The sequence below is a fragment of the Trichogramma pretiosum genome, unplaced genomic scaffold (assembly GCF_000599845.2).
Source record: "Trichogramma pretiosum strain Unisexual culture from Peru unplaced genomic scaffold, Tpre_2.0 scaffold41, whole genome shotgun sequence".
In the NCBI taxonomy this organism is placed as follows: Eukaryota; Metazoa; Arthropoda; class Insecta; order Hymenoptera; family Trichogrammatidae; genus Trichogramma; species Trichogramma pretiosum.
In genome coordinates, this window is record NW_019640824.1 from 6,749 (window position 1) to 19,838 (window position 13,090).

The 13,090-nt window shown below is 35.1% G+C and overlaps 2 protein-coding genes across 2 annotated transcripts; both read left to right on the forward strand.

Moving 5' to 3' along the window:
- The first annotated feature begins 4,765 nt into the window (after positions 1-4,765).
- On the forward strand, positions 4,766-7,663 carry LOC106656591 (nucleolar protein 58-like). The gene is made up of 4 exons (XM_023463260.1): positions 4,766-4,932; positions 5,338-5,414; positions 5,499-6,907; positions 6,995-7,663. The coding sequence occupies exons 1-4, from the start codon at positions 4,888-4,890 to the stop codon at positions 7,027-7,029; spliced, it is 1,566 nt and encodes a 521-aa protein (XP_023319028.1). The 5' UTR covers positions 4,766-4,887; the 3' UTR covers positions 7,030-7,663.
- A 1,535-nt stretch (positions 7,664-9,198) lies between these two features.
- On the forward strand, positions 9,199-11,560 carry LOC106656643 (60S ribosomal protein L5-like). Its single transcript, XM_014377712.2, has 5 exons — positions 9,199-9,303; positions 9,903-10,223; positions 10,420-10,622; positions 10,862-11,039; positions 11,253-11,560. Exons 1-5 carry the CDS (start codon positions 9,301-9,303, stop codon positions 11,436-11,438), a joined length of 891 nt encoding a protein of 296 aa, XP_014233198.1. The 5' UTR covers positions 9,199-9,300; the 3' UTR covers positions 11,439-11,560.
- Positions 11,561-13,090: the final 1,530 nt, after the last annotated feature.

The window sequence follows — 13,090 nt, forward strand, 5'->3', positions numbered from 1 at the left end:
TACTTTCACACCGCGACGCAGTCGCACAGGTGATTGACCGTGAATTTAGACCGAACTAAAAAATTGTTCATTCATTTTTCATCGTAGCAAATACAGCTCCAAGCAACTCAGGTTTTAACTTTTCAATGATTATGGCTTATCGGAAAGTGTTGCTTATTTTTTCGTTTGGCTTGGTATCGGGAGATTTGCTTGTTTTTATGTAAAAACTGTCATGGTATTGCCGCATAGTAGTTGTCGTCGGCCGGGCGTAGCGCTGCCTCAGGGAATTTTAGTATACAACCTTTACAATGTCGTTCGCAAAGATTGTAACGTTGTAACGGACTTCTATACATAGTATCTATCATTTTTGGTTATGCGTATTGGTAATCACTCTTTCGTTCAATACTGGGCGTGCTACATCTTGTACTGTATAGAAAACCACAATTTATTTTCTGAGTATAATAAACAATTGTTTTGTTTTACATGAAAAACTCCAAGTGTCATTATTTATAAAACTCTGGTAATACAATATTTTCCTTTGATTTTCTAGAAGCTTGCGGTCCTCATTATGTGGAAGTGAAAGAAAAAATTGTTTACAATACTGTGACATAGTGAACAAGTGGTGTAGGGGACCCGATCACCACCGGGGCGAGACCATCAGGCTGGGTATGAAACGACTTATCACATTTTTCCTTTTATTTTAGATCATACACCGCCGCTGCCGATATCTACGATTTGGAATGTCGCGCGCAACTGACCGTCGCGCCGCACCAACATATCGTGACTGCCCGCGCGGAGAGGGGAAGGAGGCGCGCGGGAGCCGCGAAGGAGCGGCGAGAAGGGGCAGTGATTGATTGCCCTTCACGAGAGCGTGAACTCCAATTGATTTTTGAAGAGAGAGAAAGGAATGAAACCGAGCGAGTACAGAGAGAGAAAGTAACGTGTTGTAGAGGAAAGTTGAGTGTGATTGCAGAGTGAGAAATAGATAAATTGTGTGAGATAGAAAGAGAGTGTAAATACTATTGTGAAAGGCTAGGTACGGAGTGAAAGAGCTGGGAGAATAAAGTAAGTTGTAAGCGATAGCGACGGGTAAAGAGTAGGGTGGTCCACTTTTTCAAAAATTTTTTGTATCTCGGGGGATCCATCGGAATCAGAAAGTTTGAGGTTTAAAATGAATTTTCCCGTAAACTAGAACTCAAAAAAATGATTTTAGATGGTGTCGATGGATTTTTGAAGTTTAAAAACGCGCTCTAAAAAAGAAGCAAAATCGGGCTATCATTCGATTTATTTCAAACTCTGTTTAGAGTGTAAAAATAATCTTGACAATACATTTTCTTATGTGTTTTTGTCTGCAGAATCGAATGCCGTAGTCAGTTTTGACCTAGGAGCACAATTTCATTCAAAAAAATACACTTTTTCGATCGTTTTTTTTCGCAAATTCCGCAAAGTTCATTTTTGAGCGAGTGGCAAATGAACAGAAAAAATCTAGAAAATTTTTTGACACCACCAAAATTTAGGATTTTTTATGACGAATCCAATGGTATAAATTAGTATATGTAAATTTGAAATTATTTTAATGCAGAAAAATACAACTTTATCCCAAAAAACGACATTACGAAAAATTGAAAAATCGAAAAGTGTATTAGTTTCTTCCAGGAAATGGCTAAGTAGAATCAATTATGGAAAAAATTGCATGAAATTGTCTGATAGGTTTTTTTCTCACCTTTTCGACGCCGGTTTCAGAAGTTAAAAATTCGCAAGATTCGCTGAGATGCAGCTATTTTTGTAAGATGCATTTTTTTAGCTTAAATTCTGCTTCGCAGGTTTTTTAATGAATAGAGCTTGCTCAGAATTATTGAGTTTTACGCCTAAAAAATGCATCTTACAAAAATAGCTGTATCTCAGCGAATCTTGCGAATTTGCAACTTCTGAAACCGGCGTTGGAAAGGTGAGAAAAAAACCTATCAGATATTTGCATGCAATTTTTTTCATGAGTGATTATACTCAGCCATTTTCTTGAAGAAACGAATATAATTTTTCATTTTTCCATTTTCTTAATATCGTTTTTTGGGATAAAGTTGTATTTTTCTGCATTAGAATAATTTCAAAGTGTACACTAATTTATACCATTGGATTTGTCATAAAAAATCCTAAATTTTGGTGATGTCAAAAAATTTTCTAGATTTTTTCTGTTCATTTGCCACTCGCTCGAAAATGAACTTTGCGGAATTTGCGAAAAAGAACGATCGAAAAAGTGTATTTTTTTGAATGAAATTGTGCTCCTAGGTCAAAACTGACTACGGCATTCGATTCTGCAGACAAAAACACATAAGAAAATGTATTGTCAAGATTATTTTTACACTCTAAACAGAGTTTGAAATAAATCGAATGATAGCCCGATTTTGCTTCTTTTTTAGAGCGCGTTTTTAAACTTCAAAAATCCATCGACACCATCTAAAATCATTTTTTTGAGTTCTAGTTTACGGGAAAATTCATTTTAGACCTCAAACTTTCTGATTCCGATGGATCCCCCGAGATACAAAAAATTTTGAAAAAGTGGACCACCCTAGTAAAGAGCGAGTGTGTGTGAGTGTGAGAGAATATTTCGCCGTGAACTGTTATAAATGAATTTATTTCATAATTAAAATCTGCGTTTCATCACTTATTGTCCTGTTCTTTGTTCATATCCATTCGCGAACCCATCTCCCCATCACGAGCCCGCGACCTATCTAGTGTACACGGCCGGGGAGCCGAGAAAAAGTACGCCGTGTCACAATACAATTAGAAACATGAAAATTAAAGCTTAAAAGAATCATACCCAGAATGCGGCGATACCTCATTCTACTAATATCAGTCATACGACAATCATATACACATTTGTGTCTTTTCTTGCAAGGATTGAAACAACCTGAAATGATTTAGTTTCACTGACAAGTATCACTGTGTAACAAAACATTATCCCATAATAATTTTCAACGATGTTAGCGTAATAAAATGAGACATCAAATTTTTTTTACCAATTTATTCACTGAAATCTAACTTATTATTGAATATTTTTCGTTTGGTTCCAAAAGTATATTGTAATAAACAAACTGTTAAAAGTCCTATGAAAAAATTTCATATTTAGACGACTTCCCTTATAAAAATTTCCTATAGGATCTCGCGAAATTCCTACAGGAGTCCTATAGGATTCCAATAGGAATTTCGCGGGATCCTATTGGAAATTTTTATAAGGGTTAAAACGCAATTTTTTTTTAAGTTTTTTCAGTGCTCTACTTATTAACAATCTTTGGGTTTCAAAGACGATGAGCTCAATTTAGACTGTCTAACCCATTTTGGTTTCGATTTAAATGAAGAAAATGCGTAAAACTTATTCGAAATAAAAAATATAAGATATATATTTTTCTCGAAGAGGTGGCAATTTTTAATAACATAGAAAATTTTTGAGAAATGAAGAGAAATGTTTTAAAAAATTAAGAAATGTTTTTTATTCTTAGAAATCTGTGAGTCCTCAAATGATAATTTTTATGATATACTTATGATATAATTTTTTTTTAGATTACATGAAGACCCAGTCAAATAAAAAAGCATTGGCAAAGGGCTTCCTCGTGAAAAATTCTATTGATAAAACGGTTTGTCTATTTAAGGGAAAATATACGTTTTTTTCATTTTCGTATACGAAAATCCAAATAAACCTATAGAGATCACTAAAATTTTATGTAAGATTCCCTTGAATAGAAACAACGTTTTTACAATTGATAATTAATAGGAACTAACCGAATCTTAAATTTTAATAAATTAGTTATAATTATTATAATTTTTCTATCAAAACTAATGAATAGGATGTAGTACTGAGAGTACATTCTTCTTACTCTATACAATGTTGACCGAGAAGGCCAATATACATACAGACATTTATTGGAAATTTTATGTAGTTTCCAAATATGTAACTCAAATTTTCCTATAACATCTGGTTTCAAATCGCATTTTCGAGCCTATTACATAACTTCCTCTATGAGGAAGCAAAATTATTTTATCATTAAAGAGTTTTATTAACACTGAGTGCTTTCCCAGTTGAAAAAAATACTACGAGGATTATCCACGCAGATTCCGCGTGGAAAGTACGTGGATTCTACAATGAAAGTGCATTGATTCCATGTGAAATCTGCGTGGATAATTTTTGTAAAAATCTGCCAAGATTTTTCGGTTATCTCTTGAAAACTTAATTTCACTCTCGTATCCTTTTTCAAGGAATAATCGAAAAATCTTGGCAGATTTTTATAAAAATGATCCACGCAGATTCCACATTGAATCAATGCACTTTCCTTGTGGAATCCACGTCCTTTCCACACGGAATTTGCGTGGATAATCCACGTAAAAATCCATGCAATTTTTTTCAACTGGGTTGTGAATTAAATTTTTTAATTTTCCTTATATTGACCGCCTTGTAAACAATCAAGATTAATAAATTAACAAAGATCAACCGGTATCATTAATTATAAAAGGTAATTAATAATTTTAACATTATAATTAATATTAATTAATTAGTAATTAATTAGTACTGGGCAAAAGTAAAAAGGAAAATAAAACCTTTAAACGAAAAACTTGAATGATCTTGGTCCTTGGCAGCAAGTGACTCACTTTATTTTTCAAATGTCAAAAACACTGAAAATCACGATACTGGCGACTAGCTTTAGCCGTGGAGTGACGGCGAACTTAATGTAACGTAGGCGCTAAGGTGGTAACTAGTGGATGCGCATTGCGCACACTGCACAGTTCAGCTCGAAAGCTGGAACGCCTCGAATCACACACGTGCTCGTGTTCTTACGCGTGTAAAAACGCCGGCCCGTAAAGTGGTTAAGATTTGATTAACTGCAGAGAGTGTTTGTTAAAAATTACTGCTTCAAAATGTTGGTTCTCTTCGAGACACCGGCTGGTTACGCTATTTTCAAGGTAAGTTTCTTGCAACAAACTCATGTTTATTGTTGTGATTATTTCTCAAGCATTGTTTGTGACTAAAAAAGAGGCTAGAACCGGCCACGTGTTTTTGTCCTAAGCCAAGTCAAAATGAAAATTTACATATAAGTTTTCTGTGATTTCCACTGAAAATTGATTTTAAAAACCATGTGTTTTTATACATCATAGAAAAATGAAGATGAACACGCAGTTGTTTAAAAAGTTTTCAGAGAAAATCTCAAAAAATATGTTTCATAATAATCATTTTAGCCTAGCTCCGTTTATCATTATCTTGTTAATATTGACGTTCGGTATCTCGTTAGTCTTGTCAGACATTGTCAAATCTTTTCAAGCTTATGAATATTGATATTATTTGAATCATCATTGACATTTCAATTTCAGGTTTTGGATGAGAGTAAAATAGAGAAAATTGATAATCTTTATCATAGTTTTGAATCGCCTGAAGGAGCTAGCAGAATGTGAGTATTGTGTTTTTGAAATTATTTGTCAAATACCTTGAACAATTTCAGAATTTAATTTTGGTTTTAATTCATTCTTTTTAGTCTCAAGTTGAAACATTTTTCTAAATTTGAGGATACAACCGAAGCTCTTGCTGCAACTACTGCTGCTGTCGAAGGAAAATTATGCAAGAGTCTCAAGAAAGTGTTGAAGAAGGAGTGTGCTTCCCTTCAAGAAGAACTTGCAGTTGCAGATGCAAAACTTGCAAACTCTATTAAAGAAAAGTTGAATCTTCAGTGTGTTAGTAATTCAGCAACTCAAGAGTTAATGAGATGCATACGTAGTCAGTTAGATGGATTATTGGGAGATATTCCAAAGAAAGAAATGACTGCTATGGCATTAGGTTTAGCTCACAGTTTATCTAGATATAAGCTTAAATTCTCACCCGATAAAGTAGATACAATGATCATTCAAGCTATTGGTCTTATGGATGATATTGATAAAGAATTAAATAACTATGTTATGAGAGTTCGAGAGTGGTACGGATGGCATTTCCCTGAACTTGGAAAAATTGTGACCGATAATTTGGCTTTTGTAAAAACGATCAAAACAGTTGGTACACGAGAAAATGCCATTAACACAGATTTATCAGACATTCTTCCTGAAGATATTGAAGAAAATGTGAAACAGGCTGCTGAAATTTCCATGGGAACTGAAATCTCAGAAGATGATATAAGAAACATCTTACGTTTATGTGATCAGATAATTGATATGACTGCATACAGAGCACATCTTTATGACTATCTGAAGGCACGCATGATGGCCATAGCGCCAAATCTGTCTGTTCTCATTGGAGATCTTGTTGGAGCTCGTCTTATATCTCATGCTGGTTCACTCATAAATCTTGCTAAACAACCTGCTTCAACTTTGCAAATTCTTGGTGCTGAAAAGGCTCTTTTCCGAGCTTTAAAGACAAAAAAAGATACTCCTAAATATGGTCTTGTGTATCATTCAGCACTTATCGGTCAAGCTTCAACTAGAAATAAAGGTAAAATGGCAAGAATGTTATCAGCTAAAGCATCACTGTGTGCAAGAGTTGATGCTCTTGGTGAAGAAGTCACTTATGAGATGGGTGCTGAACACAAAGTTAAGTTAGAATCAAGGCTGAGATTACTTGAGGAAGGTAATATTCGCAAAATCAGTGGAACTCCAAAAGCTAAAGCTGCATTCCAAAAGTTCCATGCCAAGAGTGAAATAGCTGAATATCCAGTTGCTGCAGATTCAACTATCAAAAGTGAGGTACCAGACAGGAAACCTTTGATTGAAGAAATCAAAGAAGAAAAAGATGTAATAGAGGAGGAAGTAAAAGAAAAGGAACAAAATGGAGATGATGTAGATGAAGAAGAAACAAAAAAAAAGAAGAAGAAGAAGAAGAAGAGGGCCATGGAAGAAGTAGAAGTAAAAGTTGAAGAAGTAGATGTTAAAGTTGAAGAGCAAGAAGAGAATGATGGAGGTAAGGATAAAAATATTGTTTTAAAATGATTTCAAAATGTATAATTTTTTAAGAAATTTAATAATAACAAAATATTTTTAATTCCAGAGCCAAAAAAGAAAAAGAAGAAGAAGAAGCACTAAAAGTTATGAACTATAATATTTTTTCTAGTCTTTCATGACAATTTACAACAATATGTGATTGTATAATAATGATCATACATAATTTATAAATACATATTGTGTGTACATATAAATGCATAATAGTAAATATGTTCAACAATTAATACAATACCGGTTGACATGTTTATGTCAGTATAATAGAAGTGCTACAGGAACAGTGCATTGTAATTGAAACATTACGCTGTTAATTACTTGCGCTTTAATAAACATACAAAAGATATACTTATTTATGTACTTTCATTTCATATTTAAATTTTGTGCGTATGTGCATGAAAAAATATTATATTCAAGATTAAGTTGGAAATGTGCCTGTAATGAATGAATGAAGAATACATTATGCATAATGCATATGTGCGAATCATTAAAATACCTTGATATACATATGTTATAACAGGATGCTATTGATATTAATACAGATGAAGTGATATATGGATAGAGTTTTATATAAGACCACAAGATTATAAAATTACTCAATTTAAGTGAAAAATCTAGGGAACTATAATATTTATTTATAATGTTAAAAAGTATAAATTAAAATGAGTGTAAAAGCAGTATTTTGACACTATATAAATATATAAGATGAGAGAAAGATGAATAATTTTGAATTGTGCATATTTTAAATTCCATCATTTTGTGATAACTGTTCGCTATGAACTGCTATTTAATTCTCACTCCCAAAACCTAACTAATTTTTGAAAAAACGAATTAGTTTGTACTTGCATATTTACAATCTTTCAAATGTGAAAAAAAATTTTAACTTTATTCCGGACATGAATCGGTACCTCTCCGCTTTAGCCGGCGATTAAAGCTACTTAAGCTGTATCACTTTTTTTAAATTTTGAGGGTAATTAGAGAGTGGTATTTTAGTATGGTAGTTTGTAGTTTTTTGGACTTTTTATCTTTTCAATTTTTGCAGTATCCGCAAACTCTGCTAACTATAAATTACTTTTAAAGCTAATAGTGAATCTATAAAATGTATTCAAAAGTGTATACAAGAATAAAGTTGGAAACTTGTACTTAATTTAGAATTCAAAGAAGGTCAATGTGGGTATTTTCGCTCATGTCTCTATATTCGCTCAATAATTTAATATTAAAGATCTAATTTAACACAAAATTTTTTTTTTTAAATTGATCGTATTGAACTGAGCATGTTTAACATAAATTTATTATTTAAATACTGGTATTAAGTTTTGATTTCATGTAAAAATTCAATTCAAAGTTGAGCGAAAATACCCACATTGACCTTATACTTACGCTTAGTAGTTGATTATTTTTGTGGTATGCAATGTCATGTAATTTTATTTATGAAAATGAAATAAAATCATTGATTTAACATCAAGATGCATTTAATGTTAACACAACTTTTCCTACTTGATCCACATGATATTTAACTAAAAGATGAAAAAAATTCAATTTTTTGCACTTAAAGTTGTAAAATAGTATTCATCAATATATTTAAATCAATATAACTTTATGGTTTGATTCAAATAATCACTTGGGTATGATGTTTTCTGCGAGAATATTTCATCATCAGATGTTTATTAATATTCTAACAATAAAATGAAAAAATTCAATAGATATAAAAATTAAGCAAAAGTTTGTCTCACATACTGTTTGTTATTGTTTCGGTCAAAAAATCACAAAATAAGTTAAATTGTTAATTTTTATTCAATAAAATAAAACTATAATGAAATCGATTAGTTATTGTTTTATTGATGCTGGTACTGAACAAGTTATATGTGTAGACCCACGCGTTCGTTTACTTAAAAAGTAGTCATTACATCTAAGCTAATTATTCATTGGTTCGTCCTAAAAGTTATTGACAAATAAACAAATTTGAAAAAACGATTAATCTACAAAATGGCATAAACTCCTCGGAAATACCAATAATTTTTTATGTTGAATAATTCTATGCTTGTTGAATAATTCTATGCTTGTTGAAATATTTAATTTGGAAAATAAATAATTTTACCAAACAATCGAATGAATAATCTTGATTGATTCATTAATGAAATTATTGCTAAAATATTTCTTCAAAATTCAGATCATTTTTAAAAATTTTGCGCTTTCAGCGGGAGCGTCGAAATACGCAAGTATTATTACTGTATGCGACCGTCATGCTCCCGCTTCATAGCCTAATCTCTGAAATATAGAACTCACGTGTTAAAAAGTTTCTTTTATCCCAGATTCGTGTACCGCCGAGACGTCGATCTCTCGCGGTTAAACACCAATATGGTAATGTTTTAAACTAATAATTATAATTTGCAAAAAAATACAAGTAACATCACGAGCGTTATTAGTCGATAATTAAAGTCGCAACTTTTTCAATGCATAAATTGTTCAAGATCTTATTGATGTGCTCGGATGTTGCTCGCTATACTACGACAATTAGTGAATCGCTTTATTTAATTAAAATTTCACGTATTTTAATTTGAACTATTACTTATAACTTTCTTGTAAACTGGTGGTTAGTGATTAGTAATTATACGCCTAAAATTAACTTAGTTATTATTTTTTTACTTTTCCTTTATTGTCCACAACATGGTTCATTAGAGGTTAAGACCGGCTAGATATTTTGCTACCATCTGTAAATATAATTTTTCAAGTCTTGAATACGTAACCCAATAGCGCTCATGAAACTACTTTATCAATTACTCATTATTGTGTTTGTCAAATGATGATACACTCAGCTCGCTATGATGCATACTGAAGAAAAAACAATTGTTCCCTAATAATGTTTAAATCTGAATGACAAATACTTAAACTCCGCTTTCTTATTACTTATGTTAGTATTCCTTGAATGATTTATTAATCATGAATTTTCAATTTTATAGGGTTTCGTCAAAGTAGTTAAGTGTAAGCAATACTTTAAGAGGTACCAAGTCAAGTTCAAGAGGCGTCGTGAAGGAAAAACTGACTACTATGCCCGCAAACGTCTTACTGTACAGGACAAAAATAAGTACAATACTCCAAAGTACAGGCTGATCACCCGTATTTCCAACAAGGATATTACATGTCAAATTGCCTACTCCAGAATTGAAGGAGACAAAATTGTCTGTGCCGCTTACAGCCATGAACTTCCAAAATACGGTGTGAAAGTTGGTTTGACCAACTATGCTGCTGCTTATTGCACTGGACTTCTTTTGGCGAGAAGAGTAAATATTATTGAATATTAATATTAGTACAATATAAATACAAAAATCTTATATGATGATCCACTCAGCTCGCTTTGATGCATAACTGAAGAAAACACACTTGTTCCCTAATATTTTTAAACTGAAAATGATTCAAGTCAATTTAAAATTATTATAGTTTTCAAGGACAAATAAAAATTTATTCTTTTTTTTTTAGTTGCTCAAGAAATTGGGATTAGACACCTTGTATCCTGGTACAACTGATGTCACTGGTGACGAGTACAATGTTGAAGAACTAGACAAAGGACCAGGTGCTTTCAAATGCTACCTCGACACTGGTCTCATGCGTACCTCTACTGGTGCCCGTGTTTTCGGTGCCATGAAAGGTGCTGTTGATGGTGGACTTAACATCCCTCACAGGTAAATTTCTATCTATTCATATATTTAATTATCTTAATTAAATTTGATGATGAATAATAGACACATGCGCGTCATCTGAGCCACCATATTTCTTCTATTATATTTGTGTTTTATGAATATAGGATGAAGATCTATATCGGCACCTCAAGATTATAACGTGTCTCTGAATTTTTAAAAAAACAAAAATATATACTTTTTGGATTATTAGACAGTTATTAAAAATATGTCTCTTTTTTTAGTTTGAAACGATTCCCTGGATACGATAACGAAAGCAAATCTCTGAATGCTGATGTTCATCGCCAGCACATTTTTGCTCAACATGTCGCTAACTACATGAGAACTTTGGAGGAGGAAGATGATGATGCATTCAAACGTCAATTCTCCCAGTACATCAAGAACGGCATCACTGCCGATAGCGTAAGTTTCTTTCAATATTGTTATCATACGTCTAACTATAATTGCTGCACAACTTTATTACGTTGTGTCGCGTCGCAGTTGGACAACATTAAAGACGTTGACTAAAAAACAAATGTAACACTTTTATAAGTTTTACAACTCAAGTTAACGTCACAGTTTCCATGTAACCAAAAAACTTGGAATTTTCTTTTGTAACTTAATTTGAATTTACAGATCGAAACCATGTACAAAAAAGCACATGAGGCCATCCGTGCCAATCCAGAACACGTCAAGGAAGAAAAGAAACCACAGGAGAAGAAGGTGAGATGGAACAGAGCCAAGATGTCTCTGTCCGAAAGGAAAAACCGCGTCGAGCAGAAGAAAGCATCTTTCCTCAAAACGCTCGAGGCCGAGGCATAAGAACATCGTGCTCGTTAGCATCTGGACTCTTGTTGTTTTACGTTTTCCTGGTATTTTCAATTATAATATCGAGTTGACATTTGTATTGAGAATACGCTGCGATGAGAGTTACAATAAAAACAGAATTTACAAAAAAAAAAAAAAACCCGACCACTGTTGTACATACATTCATACTCGACAATTGTAATAAATCACCGAAATTTTATTTTTAATCTGCCACTTTGTTGCATTCTATTTTTTCAATCACGGAAATAGGTTATGAGACGACATGTCCTTGTATCGCTCATTCGTCCAGTGCAGGAGATCGACAACACGTTTTCGCTCATAAATTAATTCGGCCTGCATCGATTCGATCGCTTCCACTTTCTCGATGTACGACAGCGAGCATCGATCGGATAGTCACGTATGATTTGATTCGGAGCAAAATATAACCGATCTCCGTATAAGCTTTTTACCCCCCGACCCAACGAAGCCCGTGTGCAGAAAATCGATTAACCCTCAGATATCGAAGGCGTGCTGCTGCAGCGACAGAGTCGTCGACATTGGCGGAGCATCGAAACTCGGCCTCGACGACGATGACGACGACGATGTCGAATCCGAGGACACTCGGCCGCCGACCGAATACGTCGAGTCGGCCAGGGATATCGGTAAGACGATTTTTCACCCCTTGACGACTCTCGAGACAAATATCCCTGTATATCTACAGATTACGAATGCGAGCCGCGCTTTCCCGGCGTCGACGAGGCGCTGCGCAAGTCCCGAGTGGATCGTCAGGTCGAGATCGGCAGATTCGAGCGAGAGATCGACGAGCTGCATCGCGAGTGCGACGGGATAACTGGAAACCTCGTCGATGCCTTTCACCGCGACGTCGAGCGCATTCGCGCCGAGATCGAGCATCGCAAGAACGACTTTTGCGACGTAACGAAACTTTTTCATCCGATATACACTATTCGATACACTACTGATAAAAAAACAAACAAAAATAGTCGCCGTGTCAAGAGTTCGAGGAGTTCGAGGCGACGATGAACTCGACGTGGCTCTGCCGCGAGAGACGCCGCATCGACGATCTGTTCCTCGCGATCGAGGACTGCGAGGCGACGCGTCAGTGCCGGGCTGCGCGACTCTTCGCCGGCCGCGTCGACTCGCTGCGCAAATTCTACTGCTTCGACATGGACGAGCTGCGCTCGTACATGGCAGGGCGGACGCGCGACTACAATCGGCGCTCGCTGGACCGGCACAAGGGCTACGAGGAGCTGAGGCTGCGGCTGCGCCAGGCGGCGAGCGAGCACAGGCGCGACTTCGGCCGCTGGCTGGACGACGTCAGGCGAGATCGGGCCGGAGTTTGCTACAGAAAAGTCCTCGACGACTATCGGTATCATTTTGCTATATTAATCGTTGCATCGACGATCGACGAAGAAAATAATTTTTGTGCAAAATCGTGATCAGCAAAGCCCTGGATCTGTACGAGAGGTTCGGCGCGACGTACTTCGAGTCGCTGCACGGCGAGACCGAGCTCTGCCGCTTGGACTGCCTGAAGACGCTGATATCCGAGGCGGTCGCGAGGGGCTGGGACACGGTGGCGCCCTTCGCCGCCGCCAGATTCAAGGCCCAGTCGGACGAGCTGGAGACTCTGATAGACGAGGTCGATCGAC